Source organism: Somniosus microcephalus, chromosome 5 (assembly GCF_052327205.1).
Source record: "Somniosus microcephalus isolate GS21.2 chromosome 5, FLI_Smic_1.0, whole genome shotgun sequence".
Classification (NCBI taxonomy): Eukaryota; Metazoa; Chordata; class Chondrichthyes; order Squaliformes; family Somniosidae; genus Somniosus; species Somniosus microcephalus.
The window spans coordinates 3,333,768-3,354,501 of NC_140991.1; the positions used below are offsets into that span (position 1 = coordinate 3,333,768).

The following is a 20,734-nucleotide window of genomic DNA, read 5'->3' on the forward strand; positions in this document are numbered from 1 at the left end:
GAGGAGGGGACCGAGTGTAACATATCAAAGTTTGCAGATGATACTAAGATGGGGGGGAAAGTAGTGAGTGAGGAGGACATAAAAACCCTTCAAGGGGACATAGACAGGCTAAGTAAGTGGGCAGAGATTTGGCAGATGGAATACAATACTGGAAAGTGTGAGGTTATGCACTTTGGCAGGAAAAATCGTAGAGCAAGTTATTATCTTAATGGCAAGAAACTGGAAAGTACTGAAGTACAAAGGGATCTGGGGGTCCTGGTGCACGAAACTCAAAAGGTTAGTATGCAGGTGCAGCAAGTGATTAAGAAGGCCAATGGAATGTTGGCTTTCATTGCTAGGGGGATAGAATATAAAAATAGGGAGGTATTGCTTCAGTTGTACAAGGTATTGGTGAGACCGCACCTGGAATACTGCGTACAGTTTTGGTGTCCATACTTAAGAAAGGACATACTTGCTCTCGAGTCAGTACAAAGAAGGTTCACTCGGTTAATCCCGGGGATGAGGGGATGGACATATGAGGAGAGGTTGAGTAGATTGGGACTCTACTCATTGGAGTTCAGAAGAATGAGAGGCGATCTTATTGAAACATATAAGATTGTGAAGGGGTTGGACCGGGTGGATGCGGGGAGGATGTTCCCGATGATGGGTGAAACTAGAACTAGGGGGCATAGTCTTAGAATAAGGGGCTGCTCTTTCAAAACTGAGATGAGGAGGAACTACTTCACTCAGAGGGTGGTAGGTCCATGGAATATGCTGCCCCAAAATGCTGTAGAAGCTACATCATTACATAAATTTAAAACAGAAAGAGACAGTTTCCTGGAAGTAAAGGGAATTAAGGGTTACGGGGAGCGGGCAGGAATGTGGACATGAGTCTAGGTTCGGATCGGTCATGGCCCTGTGGGTAGCGGAGCGGGCCCAGGGGCCGTGTAGCCTGATCCTGCTCCTATTTCGTGTGTCTAATTCTGTTAGATTCAGGAGATGGTTCTGTGATAGTGGATTAGCGGTTAGGATCAGATCAGCCATGATCTTATTGAATGGCGGAGCAGGCTCGAGGGGCCGATTGGCCTACTCCTGCTCCTATTTCTTATGTTCTTATGTTCTTCACCACACGGACTGCAGCGGTTCAAGAAGGCGGCTCACCACCACCTTCTCAAGGGCAACTGGGGATGGGCGATAAATGCTGGCCTTGCCAGCAATGCCCACATCCCATAAATGATTTTTTTTTAAATGCAGCACGCGCTCAGTACTGATCCTCCGACAGTGCAGCTCTCTCAGTACTGCTCTTCCGACAGTGCAGTACTCGCTCAGTACTGCCTATCCGACAATGCTGCGCTAACTTAGTACTAACCCTCCAACAGTGCTGCGCTCCCTTAGTATTGCTCCTCCAACAGTGCAGCGCTACCTCAGTACTGACCTTTCGACTGTGCAGCTCTCCGTCAGTACTGCCCCTCCGACAGTGCAGCACTCCCTCAGAACCGCTCCACTGACAGTGCAGCGCTCCCTCAGAACCGCTCCACTGACAGTGCAGCGCTCCCTCAGATCTGCCCCTCCAACAGTGCAATGCTCCCTCAGTACCACCCCATTAACAGTATCGCGCTCCCGCAGTACTGTCCCTCCGACAGTGCAACAGTCCATCAGTACTGCCTCTAGACAGCGCAATGCTCCCTTAGTACTGACCCTCCGACAATGCAGTACTCGCTCAGTGATGCCTATCCGATGGTGCAGCGCTCTCTCAGTCTTGCCCCACAGACAGTGCAGCGCACCCTCAGTACTGTCCCTCCGACAGTGCAGCGCAGCCTCAGTACTGCCCCTCTGACAGTGTAGCCCTCTCTCAGTTCTGCCTGTCCAAAAGTGCAGCTCTCCCTTAGTATTGCCCCTCCGAAAGTGCATCGATCATTCAGTATTGCCCCTCCGGCAGTGCAGCGCTCCCTCAGTACTGCCCCTCCGACAGTGGGCGCTCCCTCTACTGCCCCAGTGACAGTGCAGCACTCCCTCAATACTGCCCCTCCGACAGTGTAGCACTCCCTTAGTACTGCCTGTCCAACAATGCAGTGCTACATCAGTACAAATGCTCCGACAGTGCAGCTCTACCTCAGTACTGCCCCTCCGAAAGTGCATCGATCCCTCAGTACTGCCCCACCGACAGTGCAGCACTCCCTCAGTACTGCCCCTCCGACAGTGCAGCGCTCCCGCAGTACTGACCTTCAGACAGTGCGGCACTCCCTCAGTACTGACCATCCGACAGTGCTGCACTCACTCGGTACAGTCCCTCCAACAGTGCAGCACTCCCTCACTACTGTCGCTCCAACAGTGCAGCACTCCCTCAGTACTGCCCCTCCAACTGTGCAGCGCTCCCTCACTACTGCCGCTCCAACAGTGCAGCTCTCCCTTAGTACTGCCCCACCGACAGTGCAGCGCTCCCTCAGTACTGCCCCTCTGACAGTGCAGTGCTCTCTCAGTACTGACCCTCCAACAGTGCAGCACTCCCTCAGTACTGACCCTCCAACAGTGCAGCACTCCCTCAGTACTGCCCCACCGACAGTGCAGCGCTCTCTCAGTACTGACCCTCCGACAGTGCAGCGCTCCCTCAGTATTGCCCCTCTGACAGTGCGGCGCTCCCTCAGTTCTGCCCCTCCGACAGTGCAACACTCCCTCAGTACTGCCCCTCTGACAGTGCAGCGCTCTCTCAGTACTGACCCTCCAACAGTGCAGCACTCCCTCAGTACTGACCCTCCAACAATGCAGCACTCCCTCAGTACTGACCCTCCGACAGTGCAGCGCTCCCTCAGTACTGACCTTCCGACAGTGCAGCACTCCCTCAGTACTGTCCCTCCGACAGTGCGGCGCTCCCTCAGTACTGCCCCTCCGACAGTGCAACACTCCCTCAGTACTGCCCCACCGACAGTGCGGTGCTCTCTCAGTACTGACTCTCCGACAGTGCAGCACTCCCTCAGTACTGACTCTGCAACAGCTTAAACCTTCTTAAGCCTCTGTTTCTTTTGACCGCTGGTTATCTTCCCCATGTTTTCAGGCAGCACAGGACGGAACAGGCCTTGCTGTGTTCGGGTAGGTTCACCGATGCTCTTCAGGCGCTCATGGACTGGCTGTACCGGGCGGAGGTGCTCCTGGGTGAGGAGACGACGGTCAATGGTGATCGGCAATCCGTCAGTAGCCTCATCGATAAACACAAGGTAAAGGCTTTAAGGAGCACTCAGAATATCACAGGGTAATCTAATGGTGTCCTCAATATACGGGACTCGGGGAGATGCTCCTGATATACGGGACTCGGGGAGTAACTCCTGATATATGGGACTCAGGGAGACACTCCTGATATACGGGACTCAGGGAGACACTCCTGATATACGGGACTCGGGGAGACGCTCCTGATATACGGGACTCAGGGAGACGCTCCTGATATACGGGACTCGGGGAGTAGCTCCTGATATATGGGACACTGGGAGTAACTCCTGTTATACGGGACTCGGGGAGATGCTCCTGATACACGGGACTCGGGGAGACGCTCCTGATATATGGGATTGACTGGGCAGTGCATGACACTTATTCACTGCATCGAGGACAGCTCAAGGATGGAGACCCCATGGTCTATTTTTATCTTGATCAGTGCTTCACTCACAAACGCCCTCGATCACTACTGTTCCAAGCTTTGTCGGGAACTTGAAAGCACAGTATACACGTTCTGAGTCTGAGTGATAAAGAAATTGGAAAGGAAGTAGAGAGCCCCAAAGATGGGGACTGCAGAGATACTTGTGCTGATGTGCGGCGATGCAAAGCATGAGGTATTTACTCAGCACAGCTAGAGGGCTTCACCTCATCGTGTGTCGCAGCAACACCCAGAGGGTGAATCATATTGAAGTGCAATGGCTGTTGTTATTTAGGAAAGCACCAGCCATTTTGTGCACAGCAAGATCTCATGAATAGCAATGAGGTGAATGGCCGGTTAATTAGTTTCTGGTGCTGTTAGACCAGGACACCGGGAGAAATTCGAATGATGCCGTGGAATCCTAAACACCCACCTAGAGTATAATGTGGGGAAATGTGAGGTTATTCACTTTGGTAGGAAGAATGGAAAAACAGAATATTTTTTTAAATGGTGAGAAACTATTAAATGTTGGTGTTCAGAGAGATTTAGGTGTCCACGTACAGGAATCAGAGAGTTAGCATGTAAGCACAGCAAGCAATTAGGAAGGCAATTGGCATGTTGGCCTTTATTGCAAGGCGGTTGGAGTATAAGAGTAAGGAAGTCTTGCTCCAATTGTACAGGGCCTTGGTGAGACCACACCTGGAGTACTGGGCACGGTTTTGGTCTCCTTATCTAAGGAAGGATACACTTGCCTTGGAGGCGGTGCAACGAAGGTTCACTAGATTGATTCCTGGGATGAGAGGGCTGTCCTATGAGGAGAGATTGTGTAGAATGGGCCGATACTCTCTGGAGTTTAGAAGAATGAGAGGTGATCTCATTGAAACATACAAGATTCTGAAGGGGATTGACAGGGTAAATGCTGAGAGGCTGTTTCCCCTGGCTGGAGTGTCTAGAACTAGGGGTCATAGTCTCAGGATAAGGGGTCGGCCATTTAAGACTGAGATAAGGAGGAATTTCTTCACTCAGAGGGTTGTGAATCTTTGGAATTCTCTGCCCCAGAGGGCTGTGGAGGCTCAGTCGTTGAGTATATTCAAGGCTGAGATCGATAGATTTTTGGACTCTGGGGGAATCGAGCGATATGGAGATCGGGTGGGAAAGTGGAGTTGAGGTCGATGATCAGCCATGATCTTATTGAATTGTGGAGCAGGCTCGAGGGGCCGAATGGCCGACTTCTGCTCCTAATTCTTATGTTCTTACATTCTGAGGGGAAGCTCATGGAAAAGTGAGCACCTTTAACAAAACAGCACCCCTCAGCACAGTACTGGAGTGTCGGGTCTTGGAGTGTGGCACAACTATGGTGCGAATGTTACCAATTGAGCCAAGATATCAGTAGGAGATAAATGTAAACTTGCCTGACATACTGTCAGTGTTAATTTTATTACTCTCAGTGTGAATCTTTTACTGTCCGTGTGAATCTTTTACTGTACCAATCGCTGGCAGGGTTTGTAGTGAAGTATGAGGCTAGTGATGTGAACATTAATGCAGTGTAGTGACCTCAGTAAAGTAACCGTCCTGTGTTGCACTGTCGCTTATCTGTGTGATTTACTCCACTGCAGGTCTTTCAGAAGGAGTTGGGTAAGCGTGCGAGTTGTGTTAAGGCACTGAAACGTGCTTTCAAGGACCTGAGCAAGAACAGATGTGTGGATTCTCTCTGGCTACAAGCAGAGATGGAGGAACTCAGTAAACAATGGGAGGAGGTGTGCCGTCTCTCTGTATCGAAGCAGTCTCTGCTGGAGGCTGCCCTGCGTCAGGTAAAGTCAGAGTCCCCATCCATCACCTTTCCAGCCGGCGCGGACACGATGGGCCGAAGGGCCTCTATCCGTGCTGTATTACTCTATGACTCTATAATCCTCCCACATCAGCAACTGCGCCACGGCTGAGGATCCGACACATTAACATCACTGCACTGAAATTCGGACTGTGGGTGGAGACGGCCGGAGGGGCCCGGGGCGGGGGGGGCGGCGGAGGGGCCTGGGGGGGCGGCGGAGAGGCCGAGGGGGGCGGATGAGGGGGCCCGGGGGGGGTTGTGGCGGAGGGGCCCAGGGGGGACGGAGGAGGGACCCGGGAGGTGGGGGAATGGAGGGGCCCGGGAGGGGAACGGAGGAGGGGCCTGGGGGGGGGACAGTGGGGCCCGGGGGGAATGGTGGGGCACGGGGGGAGGGGGACGGTGGGGCCGGGGGGGGGGAACGGGGGCTGTCGGTGGGGCCGGGGGGGGGACGGAGGCGCCGGCGTGGGGGGAACGGAGCGGCCGGGGGAGGGGGATGGTGGGGCCTGGGGGAGGGGCACGGTGGGGCTGGGGGGGGGCGGAGGGGCCCGGGGGGGGTGATGGTGGGGCCCGGGGGGGACGGAGGGGCCGGGGGGGTGGAGGGGCCCGTGGCGGGAGACGGAGGGTCACGGGGGGGGGGGAGACGGAGGGGGCCCGGGGGGGCGGAGGGGCCGGGGGGGAGACTGAGGAGCACGGGGGGCGGAGGGCCGGCGGGGGGGCAGAGGCTAGGAGGGTGTGACGGTGGGGCCCGGGGGTGACGGTGGGGCCCGGGGGGTGGGGGAGATGGAGGGGCCCGGGGGGGGGTGCCGGAGGGGCCCAGGGGGGCGGAGGGGCTGGGGGGGGCGGAGGGGCCGGGGCGGGGACTGAGGAGCACGGGGGGCGGAGGGCCGGCGGGGGAGCAGAGGCTAGGAGGGTGTGACGGTGGGACCCGGGGGTGACGGTGGGGCCCGGGGTGTGGGGGAGATGGAGGGGCCCGGGGGGGGGTGCCGGAGGGGCCCGGGGGGGCGGAGGGGCCGGGGGGGTGGGACAGAGGGGCCCGGGGGGGGCGGAAGGGCCCAGGGGGTGCGGAAGGCCCGGGGGGGGGAGGGCAGCGGGGCCGGGGGGGGACGGAGGAGGGGCCCGGGGTGCAGGGGAGACGAGATTCGTTTGATTTCTGCTGTCGTGTTTAAGGTCTTTGTCGCTGTTGTAATCGCTCTGCTGAGTCCGTGCCCCCGAGTCTCCCCAGCTCCCCCCCCGCCGCCGCCCGAGTCTGACTCCACTCTCTTTCCCCCCGCCCTGCTCCAGGCCAATGAGTTTCACTCTCTGGTTCAGGCTTTCTTGGGTCACCTGATGGAGACGGAGAGGAAACTGAAGTATAAACTCATCCCAGAGGACGAGGAGGCTCTGCTGGCATTTCACCAGCAGCACCAGGTGAGGCTTGCTGGGGGGAGGGGGAGGGGGAGAGAGAGGGGGGGAGGGGGAGGGGGAGAGAGAGGGGGGAGGGGGAGGGGGAGGGAGGAGGGGGAGGGGGAGATGGGGTGGGGGGAGGGAGGAGGGGGAGATTGGGGGGAGGGAGGAGGGGGAGGGGGAGAGAGGGGGGGAGGGTGGGGGCGGGAGGGAGAGGGGGGAGGTGTGTGGGGAGGAGATGGAGGGGGTAGGGGGAGGGAGGGCGGGAGAGGTGGTGGGGGAGGGGTGGGGGGGAGGGAGTGAGGGAGAGGGGGAGGAGGGGCATGGGGAGGGAGGGAGGGGGGTGGGAGGGAGAGGCGTGGGGGGAAGGGAGAGGGGGGAGGGGTGGGGGGGAGGGAGGGAGAGGGGGAAGAGGGGGAGGGGGAGGTGGGTGGGGATTGATGTGCCTCAATGAATCCGAGACGCGACGTTAACGGAGCAAAGCAAGGCTTTTATTAACTCAGAAAGTAATACACATTGGAGAAGTGTCTCTCATCCAGAGATCTGCTGTACTGCTGTGAGACACGCTGGGGCTTGCTTAAGTAGGGGCCAGGTATGGGCGGAGCCCTACACACAATACAATACAGGTAAGGAAATGAAACTGAAACTAAACTAAACACAGGGAATACAGTGCCTGATGAATGGCATATTTCATCACATTCACCCCTTCTACAGATTTAGTCTGTTCGGGGGTTTGATAGTCCTCTGTGACCGACGTAGCTGTTGTGGTGCCGCGGGTGTCGGCTGGGTGTCCCCGGTGGCCTCCTGGGTCTCTGCCGGGGGCGCCGCCAGGGTTGTTGAAGGGGTAGTTGGTGGGGGCACCGTTGGTCGATGTTCTTCCGGGGGTGGTGAAGATAGTGGGTGGGTAAGAATTGCTGTGATCGTTGTTGCTGTTGTTGTCGTGGTTGTTGTCATTACCGGCTGGGGCGACGTCTTTTATGGACACGGTGTCCTCCCTTCCGTCGGCGTGCCGGACATACGCGTATCGGGGGTTGACGTGGAGTAGGTGCACTGACTCCATGAGGGGGTCGTCTTGTGGCCCCTCACATGCCTTCGTACAAATACCGGACCTGGGGTGGAGAGCCATGACGGCATGGATACGCCTGAGGTGGATTTCCGGGGAAAGACAAACATTCGTTCACGAGGCGTGGCATTAGTGGCAGTGCACAATAGCGACCGTATCGAATGGAGCACATCTGGGAGGACGTCCTGCCAGCGGGAGATAGGGAGGCCCTTGGTCCTTAGAGCTAGAGTGACTGCTTGCCATACTGTCCCGTTCTCTCGCTCCACCTGGCCGTTACCCTGGGGGTTGTAGCTGGTGGTACGGCTCGTGGCGATCCCCCTGGACAGTATGTACTTGCGTAGCTCTTCACTCATGAAGGACGCCCCCCCTATCCGTATGGATGTAGCTCGGCATACCGAACAGGCAGAACAGGCTGTTGAGGCATTAATGACCGTGGCGCTGGTCATGTCTGGGCAGGGGAAGGCGAATGGGAAACGGGAGTATTCGTCCACAATGTTCAGGAAGTAAACATTGCGGTCGACGGACGGGAGGGGGCCCTTGAAATCTAAGCTGAGCCGCTCAAAGGGCCGTGTAGCTTTGATTAAGTGGGCTCTATCTGGGCGGTAGAACCGAGGCTTGCACTCAGCGCAAGTGCGGCAGTTCCTGGTCAGAGACCGAACTTCCTCAATCAAGCAGGGTAAGTTGCGGGACTTTATGAAGTGGAACAGCCGTGTGACCCCTGGGTGGCAGAGGTCGTTGTGGAGGGTCTGTAGCCGATCCCCGGTGGCGCTGGCACACATCCCTCGTGAGAGGGCGTCGGGGATTCGTTAAGGGCCCCTGGCCGGTAAATGATGTCATACTCGAAGGTGGAGAGCTCGATCCGCCACCTAAGAATCTTATCATTTTTAATCTTCCCCCTCTGTTTATTATTGAACATAAACGCTACCGACCGCTGGTCGTTAAGTAGGGTGAAGTGTTTGCCGGCTAGGTAGTGCCGCCAGTGGTGCACTGCCTCCACGATGGCTTGGGCCTCCTTTTCCACGGAGGAGTGTCTGATCTCGGGCCCTTGGAGGGTCCTCGAGAAGAAAGCTACGGGCCGCCCCGCCTGGTTGAGGGTGGCCGCCAAGGCAAAGTCAGACGCATCACTTTTCAATTGAAAGGGAGTGTTCTCGTCCACTGCCTGTAGCGTGGCCCGCTCAATATCCCGCTTAATGCTTTTGAAGGCGGCGTGGGCCTCAGCAGAGAGCGGAAAAGAGGATGCTTTCAAGAGGGGGTGGGCTTGTCGGAGTAGTTGGGGACCCATTGGGCATAATAAGAAAATAACCCCAGGCACCTTTTCAGGGCTTTGGGAGTGTTGGGCAGGGGGAGCTCCCGTAGGGGGCGCAATCGGTCGGGGTCTGGTCCGATTTCCCCATTCTCCACCACGCTGCCTAGTATGCAGAGGCGCGTGGTGTTGAAATGCACTTGTCCTCGTTGTAAGTGAGGTTGAGTTTTTGTGCGGTTTTCAGGAACCTCTCAAGGTTCGAGTCGTGATCCTGCTGGTTGTGACCGCAGATGGTGACATTGTCGAGGTAGGGGAAGGTTGCCTGCAAGTGGTGGTCATCGACCATGCGGCCCATCTCCCTCTGGAAGACCGAGACCCCATTCGTCACCCCAAAGGGGACTCTGAGGAATTGGTAGAGGCGTCCGTTCGCCTCGAAGGCGGTGTACGGGCGGTCCTCTGGTCTGATAGGAGCTGGTGATACGCTGACTTGAGGTCGATGGTGGAGAACACCCGGTATTGGGCGATTTGGTTCACCATCTCGGATATGCGGGGTAGCGGGTAGGCGTCTAGCTGGGTGTACAGATTAACCGTCTGGCTATAATCTATCACCATCTGCTTCTTCTCGCTACCCCTCACCACCACCACTTGGGCCGCGCCACGGGCTGTTGCTGCGTTCGATAATGCGCTCCTTCAGGAGCCTGTCTACCTCGGTCGCGATAAACCGCCTGTCCTCCCAGCTGTACCTCCTGCTTTTGGTCGCTATTGGCCGGCAGTTGGGAGTAAGGTTCGCGAATAGCGAAGGCGGCTTTACCTTCAGGGTAGCCAGACCGCACACTGTGAGGGGCGGCTGGGACCCACCGTAATTGAGCGTGATGCTTTGGTGGGGCACTGGAAATCCAGGCCCAAGATCACGCTCGCACATAGATTCTTCATGATTAGTAATTTAAAATTATCGTATACAGTTCCGTTAACGGACAATTGTACCGCGCAGTAACCCATAATGGTCGATGTCTGGGTTTTATCAGCCATAGAGATGGTGCCCCGAGCAGGGACCACCGTTAGAGAGAGTTGTTGTGCTAGTTCAGGGTGGATAAAACTCTCCGTGCTTCCACTGTCAATTAAACATTTAACCCCGCACCCGTTTACCTCGATGTCCACCATTGATTTGGATAGCGGGGTGCGGTCTGGTCTGGTCCACTGTGACCGATGCCACTGTAGGGCCCTGATCGAGACAAGATGGCGTCCACGCTGTCTGCTCACAAGATGGCGGACCCCACGAGGTCGGGCAAGATGGCGTCCAAGATGGTGGCGCCCTTGGTGCACACGTGGCGGCGTGGGCGGCGCGGGCCAAAGAGTAGGCATCCGAGTTTCTCTGGGCCACAACCAGGGATCGCGCTGTGTCCACAGCCTGTTTCAGGTCCAATCCCGTTTTTTCCAGTAGTCTCTGCCGGATGTAAGTGGAGCTGAGGCTGCGATAAAGGCATCACGAACAAGCTCGTCAGTGTACACTGCGGCTTTTACATCTTGGCACTTGCAGTCTTTGTCAAGCGTTTTCAGGGTGACTAGGGAACTCATCCAGCGATTCCCCAGGTCGCTGTGTGCGAGTAGCGAGCAGATGCCTAGCGTACACCTCGTTCGTAGGCTGCTGGTAATGCGCCTTTAGGATGTCGCAGGCGGCCGGGTACGTGTCGGCGTCTTGGATGAGGGGGGTAAACCCGGTGGCTTACCCAATTCCGCAGGATTCCGAGTTTCATACTCTCAGCGTCCGTAGCGCCTGTGATGGCTGCGGAATTGTCCAGGAAGAATTCCATACACTTAAACCAGTGTCCGAATCGTGCCGATGCGTCCGAAGCATGCGGGTCCAAATCCAAACGTTTCGGGTTTCAAGAGTTGGTCCATTGCGTTGAAAAATTGAGTTAATAAAATTGATGTGCCTCAATGAATCCGAGACTCGACGTTAACGGAGCAAAGCAAGGCTTTTATTAACTCAGAAAGTAATACACATTGGAGAAGTGTCTCTCATCCAGAGATCTGCTGTACTGCTGTGAGACACGCTGGGGCTTGCTTAAGTAGGGGCCAGGTATGGGCGGAGCCCTACACACAATACAGGTAAGGAAATGAAACTGAAACTAAACTAAACACAGGGAATACAGTGCCTGGATGAATGGCATATTTCATCACAGGGGGATGGAGAGGGGGGAGGGGGATGGAGAGGGGGAGGGGGGAGGGAGGGAGGGAGAGGGGGGAGGGAGGGAGGAGGGGGGTGGGGGGAGGAGGGAGGGAGGGTGGGGGAGGAGGAAGGGGTTGGGGGAGGGAGGGAGAGGGGAGGGGGAGAGGAGGGAGGGAGAGGGGGAGGGGTGGGGAGAGGGTGGAGGGAGTGGGAGGGAGTTGTGGGGTGAGGAGGGTGGGCGATGAGGGAGTGGGGAGGGGGGTGGGGGTGAGGAGGGGGAGGGAGGTGGGGAGGAGTGAGAGGGAGGAGGGGGAGGGAGGGGTGGGGAGAGGGAGGGGGGTGAGGAGGGGAGGCGTGAGAAGGAGGAGGGAGGAGGGAGGGGGTGGGGAGAGGGAGGAGGGAGGGAGGGGAGGGGAAGGGAGGAGGGGAGAGGGAGGAGGGGAGAGGGAGAGGGGTGAGGAGGGAAGGGAGGGGGAGGGGGTGGGGGGAGGTGAAGGGAGGAGGGGAGATGGAGAGGGTGAGGAGGGAAGGGAGGGGGAGGCGGTGGGGGAGGGGAGAGTGCAGAGGGGAGAGGGAGGGGGCGGGGTGGGGGAGGGGTGGGAGGAGGGAGGGGGTGGGGGGAGGGAGGTTGGGGTGAGGAGGGAGGGGGAGGATGATGAGGGGGAGGGGAGGGGGGTGGGGGTGAGGAGGGAGGAGGGGAGGGAGGTGGGGAGAGCGGGGTGGAGGGAGGTGGGGAGAGGGAGGAGGGGGGAGGGAGGAGTGAGAGGGAGGAGGGAGGGGGTGGGGAGAGGGAGGAGGGAGGGAGGGGAGGGGAAGGGAGGAGGGGAGAGGGAGGAGGGGAGAGGGAGAGGGGTGAGGAGGGAAGGGAGGGGGAGGGAGGGGGAGGGTGGGAGGAGGGAGGGGGAGGGAGGTTGGTGTGAGGAAGGGAGGGGAAGGAGGGGTGAGGGGAGGGGGAGGGAGGTGGTAACGAGTTTCCTGAATTTTCCCTGATTCCTGTTGCAGGAGAATGTGAACAGCCTGGAGTGCGAGCGATTGGCGTTGGACTGTGTCAAGTCACTGGGGGACGAGATCCTGATTTCCTGTCACCCGGAATCTGTCAATACCATCCGATCCTGGATCAGCATCGTCCAGCGGGCGATGGGAAGAGGTGAGTCGGGATCGCAGTGTGAGATTAGAGAGTGTGTGGCCCCTGACCCCATTCGTGAACCCTGAACCCACCTAATAATGCAGGCTGGGATGGCCTTGTCCCAGCAGGCACCCACCAGAGGTCGCAGCCAAGCTCAAAATTTAAGCTGTAAAGCTTAAAGAAATTGTTTGACCATTGGTCGAGGGTCACTCAAGCAATGGTCCAGTTGGACTCAGCAGGGTTACCAGCGGCAACCACACCTCGGGTCGGGGGCGGGGGGGTGGGGGTAAGGGGTCAGAGTCGAGTCTGGGGGAGCAAGGGTCGGGCGGTATTAAAGGGAATGGAGAGCGAGCAGGAGGGTGGGCTTATAAGAACATAAGAACATAAGAAGTAGGAGCAGGAGTAGGCCATATGGCCCCTTGGGCCTGCTCCGCCATTCAATTGGATCATGGCTGATCCGAACCTAGACTCACGTCCACTTCCCTGCCCGCTCCCCGTAACCCTAATTCCCTTATCAGCTAGGAAACTGTCTATCTCCGTTTTAAAATTATTTAATGTCGCAGCTTCCACAGCTCTCTGAGGTAGCAAATTCCATAGATTTACTACCCTCTGAGTGAAGAAGTTTCTCCTCGTCTCAGTTTTGAAAGGGCAGCCCCTTATTCTAAGATTATGCCCCCTAGTTCCAGTCTCACCCATCAGTGGAAACATCCTCCCAGCATCCACCCAATCAAGCCCCCTCACAATCTTATATGTTTCGGTAAGATCGCCTCTCATTCTTCTGAACTCCAATGAGTAGAGTCCCAACCTACTCAACCTTTCCTCATACGTCAACCCCCTCATCTCCGGAATCAACCGAGTGAACCTTCTCTGAACCGCCTCGAGAGCAAGTATATCTTTTCTTAAATATGGAAACCAAAACTGTACGCAATATTCCAGGTGTGGCCTCACCAGTACCCTGTATAACTGAAGCAAGACTTCCCTGTTTTTATACTCCATCCCCCTTGCAATAAAAGCCAAGATTCCGTTGGCCTTCCTGATCACCTGCTGCACCTGCATACTAACTTTTTGTGTTTCATGCACAGGACCCCCAAATCCCTTTGTACTGTAGCACTTTGCAGTTTCTCTCCATTTAGATAATAACTTGCTCTTTGATTTTTTCTGCCAAAGTGCATAACCTCACACTTTCCAACATTATATTGATTCTGCCAAATTTCTGCCCACTCACTTAGCCTGTCTATGTCCTTTGCAGGTTTTTTATGTCCTCCTCACTCACTGCTTTCCCTCCCATCTTTGTATCGTTGGCAAACTTGGATATGTTGCACTTGGTCCCCTCCTCCAAATTGTTAATATAGATTGTAAAGAGTTGGGGTCCCAGCACTGACCCCTGCGGAACACCACTAGTTACTGATTGCCAACCCGAGAATGAACCATTTATCCCAACTCTCTGTTTTCTGTTAGATAGCCAATCTTCCACCCATGCCAGTATATTACCCCCAATCCCGTGATTTTTTATCTTGTGCAGTAATATTTTGTGTGGCACCTTGTCAAATGCCTTTTGGAAGTCCAAATATACCACATCCACTGGTTCCCCTTTATCCACCCTGTTTGTTACATCCTCAAAGAATTCGAGTAAATTTGTCAAACATGACTTCCCCTTCATTAAACCATGCTGACTCTGTCCGATTAAATTATGCTTATCCAAATGTCCTGTTACTGCTTCCTTAATAATGGACTCCAACATTTTACCAACCACATATGTTAGACTAACTGGTCTATAGTTTCCAGCCTTTTGTCTACCTCCCTTTTTAAATAAGGGCATTACATTAGCAGTTTTCCAATCTGCTGGGACCTTACCTAAATCCAGGGAGTTTTGGAAAATTACCACCAATGCATCTGCAATCCCTACCGCTACTTTGCTCAAAGCCATCAGGTCCAGGGGATTTATCCGCCTTGAGTCCCATTATCTTACCGAATACCATCTCCTTAGTGATTTCAATCGTGTTTAGCTCCTCCCCCCCTATAGCCCCCTGTTTGTCCAGTGTTGGGATATTTTTAGTGTCCTCTACTGTAAAGACTGATACAAAATATTTGTTCAGTGTTTCTGCCATCTCCATGTTCCCCACTACTAATTTCCCGGTCTCATCCTCTAAGGGACCAACGTTCACTTTAGCCACCCTTTTTCTTTTTATATAACTGTAGAAACTCTTGCTATCTGTTTTTATATTTTTTGCTAGTTTACTTTCATAATCTATCTTCCCTTTCTTAATTAATCTTTTAGTTATTCTTTGCTGGCTTTTAAATGCTTCCCAATCTTCTATCCTCCCACTAGATTTGGCTACTTTATATGCCCTTGTTTTCAGTCGGATACTATCCTTTATTACTTTACTAAGCCACGGATGGCTGTCTTTTCTTTTACGCCCCTTTTCCCTCAGCGGAATATATTTTTCTTGAAAGCCGTGAAATATCTCCTTGAATGTAGACCACTGCTCATGTACTGTCTTACACCTTAATCTATTTTCCCAGTCCACTTTAGTCAACTCTGCTCTCATACCTTCATAGTCTCCTTTATTTAAGCTTAGTACGCTGGTTTGAGATCCAACTCTCACCCTCCAACTGAATTTGGAATTCAACCATGTTATGGTCACTCATTCCAAGGGGATCCTTTACTAGGACATTTTTTATTAATCCTGTCTCATTACACAGGACCAGATCTAAGATTGCCTGCCCCCTGGTTGGTTCAGTTACATACTGCTCAAGGAACCCATCCCTAATGCACTCTATGAACTCTTCCTCAAGGCTGCCCTGCCCAATTTGATTTGCACAGTCAATATGAAAGTTAAAATCTCCCATGATTATAGCTGTTCCCTTATTACAAGCCCCAACTATTTCCTGATTTATACTCCGACCAACAGAGTTGCAACTGTTAGGAGGCCTATAGACTATGCCCACGAGTGACTTTTTCCCCTTATTATTCCTTATCTCCACCCAAACCGTTTCACTATCCTGATCCTTTGACCCAATATCATTTCTCACTATTGCAGTGATTCCATCCTTTATTAACACAGCCACCCCACCTCCCTTTCCTTCCTGTCTGTCCTTCCTAATAGTCAAATACCCCTAGATGTTTAGTTCCCAGTCATGGTCACCCTGCAGCCATGTCTCCATAATGGCCACCAGATCATACCCATGTGTAGTTATTTGTACCGTTCACTCGTCTATTTTGTTACGAATGCTGCGTGCATTCAGATAAAGAACTTTTAAATATGTTTTGTGACAATTTATTCCTGCTTTTACCCCCTTTACTACTTTACCTTTATCTTTATATATTCTGTCCCTTCCTAACACGCTCTGGTTTTTAATTCCCCCACTGCTACCTTGCTCTATTGCCTTCTCCGCTGACATTTTTATTTTTCGCTCTCTTGAAACCTCCCCCCCACTAATTAGTTTAAAGCCCTCTCTACAGCCCCGGGTATTCAATTCGCCAGGATTCTAGTCCCAGCACTGGCCAAGTGAAGTCCATCCCAACGGAACAGCTCTCTCCTGTCCCAGTACTGGTGCCAGTGTCCCAAGAAGCAAAACCCATTTCTCCCACACCAGTCTTTGAGTCACGCATTTAACTCTGATTTTATTTACCCTAGCCAAATTTGCTCATGGCTCAGGTAGTAATCCAGAGATTATTACCCTTGTGGTTCTGCTTTTTAATTTGGCCCCTAGCTGCTCATACTCCCTCAGCAGAACCTCTTTCCTTGTCCTATCTATGTCGTTGGTACCAACATAGACCACGACAACTGGATCCTCCCCCTCCCACTCCAAGTTTCTCTCCAGCCCAGAGGAGATGTCCTTAACCCTGGTACTGGGCAGGCAACACAACCTTCGGGACTCTCGCTCTCGGCTGCAAAGAACCCCATCTATCCCCCTGATGATACTATCCCCTACCACTACAAAATTTATTTTTACTCCCCCCACTTGAATGGCCCCTCATTCCACGGTGCTGTGGCCAGGTTGCTCATCCTCCCTGCAGTCCCCGTTCCCGTCCTCACAGGGAGTAAGAGCCTCGAACCTGTTGGACAAGAGCAAGGGCTGCGGCTCCTCCAACACCACATCCTGGATCCCTGTACCTGCCTCACTCATAGTCACACCCTCCTGCCCCTGACCACGGATTACATCTGAATTAGTTAATCTAATTGGTGTGACTACTTCCTGGAACACAGAGTCCAGGTAACTCTCCCCCTCCCTGATGTGTCACTTACCCAAACTCACAGCACTCTCGGCTTAGACTGGGGTGCGGTATTAAAGGGTACGGGGAGTGAGGGGGAGAGTGGGATTAGACTGGGTGGGATATTAAATGGTGTGGGGAGTGAGGGGGAGAGTGGGATTAGACTGGTGGGATATTAAAGGGTACGGGGAGTGAGGGGGAGAATGGGATTAGACTGGGGTGGGATATTAAAGGGTACGGGGAGTGAGGGGGAGAGTGGGATTAGACTGGGTTGGATATTAAAGGGTACGGGGAGTGAGGGGGGAGAGTGGGATTAGACTGGTGGGATATTAAAGGGTGTGGGGAGTGAGGGGGAGAGTGGGATTAGACTGGGTGGAATATTAAAGTGTACGGGGAGTGAGGGGAAGAGTGGGATTAGACTGGGTGGAATATTAAAGGGTGTGGGGAGTGAGGGGGAGAATGGGATTAGACTGGGTGGGATATTAAAGGGCGTGGGGAGTGAGGGGGAGAGTGGGATTAGACTGGGTGGGATATTAAAGGGTATGGGGAGTGAGGGGGGAGAGTGGGATTAGACTGAGTGGGATATCCACTACTAATTAATATCCAAATTCCAAATTTTGGAAACGCATAAAAATGAGCAACCCCCACTGCTATCATTACGAAGCCCTGAAATGCCAAGAGAGGATCATAAAGAAGAGTCCCCTCAGTCAACTAGTCCTGGGACTCAGTGAAGTAACTACTAACACTACTAATAATAACCAGCCCCAGGACAGTGACATCGTAGCACAGAGAATTTGACCCAACACAATTGTCACTAAACAAAAGGAAAAATATCTGACATATTGGACAGAAACAACAAAAACCCAAAACAAACTCGAATGCTACTTGGCCCTAAACAGACAATACAACATGGCTGAATACCTGACCACGGTAAAAGATAGCAAATTGAGAAAAACCTTGTCTATGTACAGACTTAGTGAGCATAGCCTGGCCATCGAAAAAGGCAGACACAGACAGACCTGTCTGCCAAGAGAGGACAGGATATGCTCTCACTACAGTCAGGTGGAGACAGAGATGCACTTCCTCACAGCTTGTGGAAACTATCAGGGCATAAAGGGGAATTTCTACCCAAAATTCATAAAAATATGCCCTGAATTCAAAAATTTGAATGACGACCAAAAACTCCCATACCTATTAGGGGAACAGAGAAATTGCGTAACTTTAGCGGCACACTATGTTACAGCTTGCCATAAGCAGAGGGACAATCATTAAACCTAAGAAAAGATTATATACATATTATATGAGTGTATACACTGCATGGATAGATCTGCATTTATGTGTTCAACCATAAATGTTTTTTCGGTGCTTTGGCAACATAAGATGTACCTTGTCATGCCAATAAAGCAATTTGAATTGAATTGAATTGAATTGAATTATTAAAGGGTGCGGGGACTGAGGGGGAGAGTGGGATTAGACTGGTGGGATATTAAAGGATACGGCGAGTGAGGGGGAGAGTGGGATTAGACTGGGTGGGATATTAAAGGGTGTGGGGAGTGAGGGGGAGAGTGGGATTAGACTGGTGGGATATTAAAGGGTACGGCGAGTGAGGGGGAGAGTGGGATAGACTGGGTGGGATATTAAAGGGTACGAGGAGTGAGGGGGGAGAGTGGGATAGACTGAGTGGGATATTAAAGGGTGCGGGGAGTGAGGGGGAGAGTGGGATTAGACTGGTGGGATATTAAAGTGTACGGGGAGTGAGGGGGAGAGTGGGATTAGACTGGGTGGGATATTAAAGTGTGTGGGGAGTGAGGGGGAGAATGGGATTAGACTGGGTGGGATATTAAAGGGTGTGGGGAGTGAGGGGAGAGTGGGATTTGACTGGGTGGGATATTAAAGGGTGTGGGGAGTGAGGGGGAGAGTGGGATTAGTCTGGGTGGTATATTAAAGGTTGTGGGGAGTGAGGGAGAGAGTGGGATTAGACTGGCTGGGATATTAAAGTGTACGGGGAGTGAGAGGGAGAATGGGATTAGACTGGGTGGGATATTAAAGGGTGTGGGGAGTGAGGGGGAGAATGGGATTAGACTAGGTGGGATATTAAAGGGTGTGGGGAGTGAGGGGGAGAGTGGGATTAGACTGGGTGGGATATTAAAGGATACGGGGAGTGAGGGGGAGAGTGGGATTAGACTGGGTGAGATATTAAAGGGTGCGGGGAGTGAGGGGTGAGTGGGATTAGACTGGGTGGGATATTAAAGGGTGTGGGGAGTGAGGGGGAGAGTGGGATTAGACTGGGTGAGATATTAAAGGGTGCGGGGAGTGAGGGGTGAGTGGGATTAGACTGGGTGGGATATTAAAGGGTGTGGGGAGTGAGGGGGAGAGTAGGATTAGACTGGGTGGGATATTAAAGGATACGGGGAGTGAGGGGAAGAGTGGGATTAGACTGGGTGGGATATTAAAGGGTGTGGGGAGTGAGGGGAGAGTGGGATTTGACTGGGTGGGATATTAAAGGGTGTGGGGAGTGAGGGGGAGAGTGGGATTAGACTGGCTGAGATAGTAAAGAGTGTGGGGAGTGAGGGGGAGATTGGGATTAGACTGGGTGGGATATTAAAGTGCACGGGGAGTGAGGGGGAGAGTGGGATTAGACTGGGTGGGATATTAAAGGGTGTGGGGCGTGAAGGGGAGAGTGGGATTAGACTGGGTGGGATATTAAATGATACGGGGAGTGAGGTGGAGAGTGGGATTAGACTGGGTGGGTTATTAAAGGGTATGGGGAGTGAGGGGAGAGTGAGATTAGACTGGGTGGGATTTTAATGGGTGCGGGAAGTGAGGCGGAGAGTGGGATTAGACTGCGTGGGATATTAAAGAGTACGGGGAGTGAGGGGGAGAGTGGGATTAGACTGGGTGGGATATTAAAGGGTGCGGGGAGTGAGGGGGATATTCGGAATAGACTGGGTGGGATATTAAAGGGTACGGGGAGTGAGGTGGAGAGTGGGATTAGACTGGGTGGGTTATTAAAGGGTATGGGGTGTGAGGGAAGAGTGGGATTAGACTGGGTGGGATATTAAAGGGTGCGGGGAGTGAGGGGGAGAGTGGGATTAGACTAGGTGGAATATTAAAGGGTACGGGGAGTGAGGTGGAGAGTGGGATTAGACTGGACCCTATCAGGCAGTGTCTGTCTTGTTATGAGGAGAGACATTGGAGAGAGCCAGCGTGAGCCTCATGTTTTTATGATTCCAGGTGATGAGTTGTGCCAGTCGGCAGGGAGATCGAATTGAGGCGGCTCTGCTGACCCTGGCATCGGAGCGTGAGGAGATGGAACGTCTGCGGGACTGGGTATCGGCAGCGACAGAGTCATTGACTCTGAGAGATGAGGAGCCCCTCCCAGATGAGATTGTGCAGATCGAGGAGCTGGTATCACAGCACACAGTAAGGATTCCTCATTCCACGTCTGATGCACAAGGCCCTGTCCTGAGCACAGCTTCCAGCCACAACCTCCCAGACTGATGGCAGGCGGCGGGGTTCTGCTGGGACCGCAGGCGGCGGGGTTCTGCTGGGACCAGCGGCGGGCGGGGCTCTGCTGGGACCAGCAGGGGGCGGGGCTCTGCTGGGACCAGCGGGGGCAGAGCTCTGCTGGGACCAGCGGGGGTGGGGGCACTGTGCTGGGACCAGCAGGGGGCAGGGATCTGCTGGGACGAGCAGGGAGTGGGGCTCTGTGCTGGGACCAGCAGGGGGGTGGGGTCTCTGTGCTGGGAAGCCCCCGGGGGGCAGGGCTCTATGCTGGGAACCCCCGGGGGGGGGCTCTGTGCTGGGACCAGCAGGGGGCGGGGATCTGCAGGGACCAACAGGAAGCAGGGCTCTGTGCTGGGACCAGCAGGGGGGCAGGGTCTCTGTGCTGGGAACCCCCCCCCCCCAGGGGTGGGGCTCTGTGCTGGAAACACCCCCGGGGGTAGGCTGTGTGCTGGGACTACCTGTTGGTTACACTGACTCTGTAGTATCGTCATGCAGCTGAATCTTGCGGATTTCCTCTTCTGAAGACTGAGTCTCAGCTTCACAGCCACGGCAGCCGCAGGTATAATCCACCTGCTCTCATCCTGTGTGAGAAGGACA

At 54.1% G+C, this 20,734-nt stretch overlaps 1 protein-coding gene across 1 annotated transcript in view; it reads left to right on the top strand.

Moving 5' to 3' along the window:
- Positions 1-20,001, top strand: part of macf1b (microtubule actin crosslinking factor 1b) — a 565,261-nt gene extending 545,260 nt beyond the window's left edge. Inside the window, exons 26-30 of the mRNA XM_085987168.1 lie at positions 3,032-3,191; positions 5,218-5,412; positions 6,711-6,836; positions 12,291-12,435; positions 19,865-20,001. Of these exons, the coding sequence (XP_085843294.1) occupies positions 3,032-3,191; positions 5,218-5,412; positions 6,711-6,836; positions 12,291-12,435; positions 19,865-19,902 (664 nt within the window). The 3' untranslated portion in view covers positions 19,903-20,001. The remainder of the gene's footprint in view (positions 1-3,031; positions 3,192-5,217; positions 5,413-6,710; positions 6,837-12,290; positions 12,436-19,864) is intronic.
- Positions 20,002-20,734: the final 733 nt, after the last annotated feature.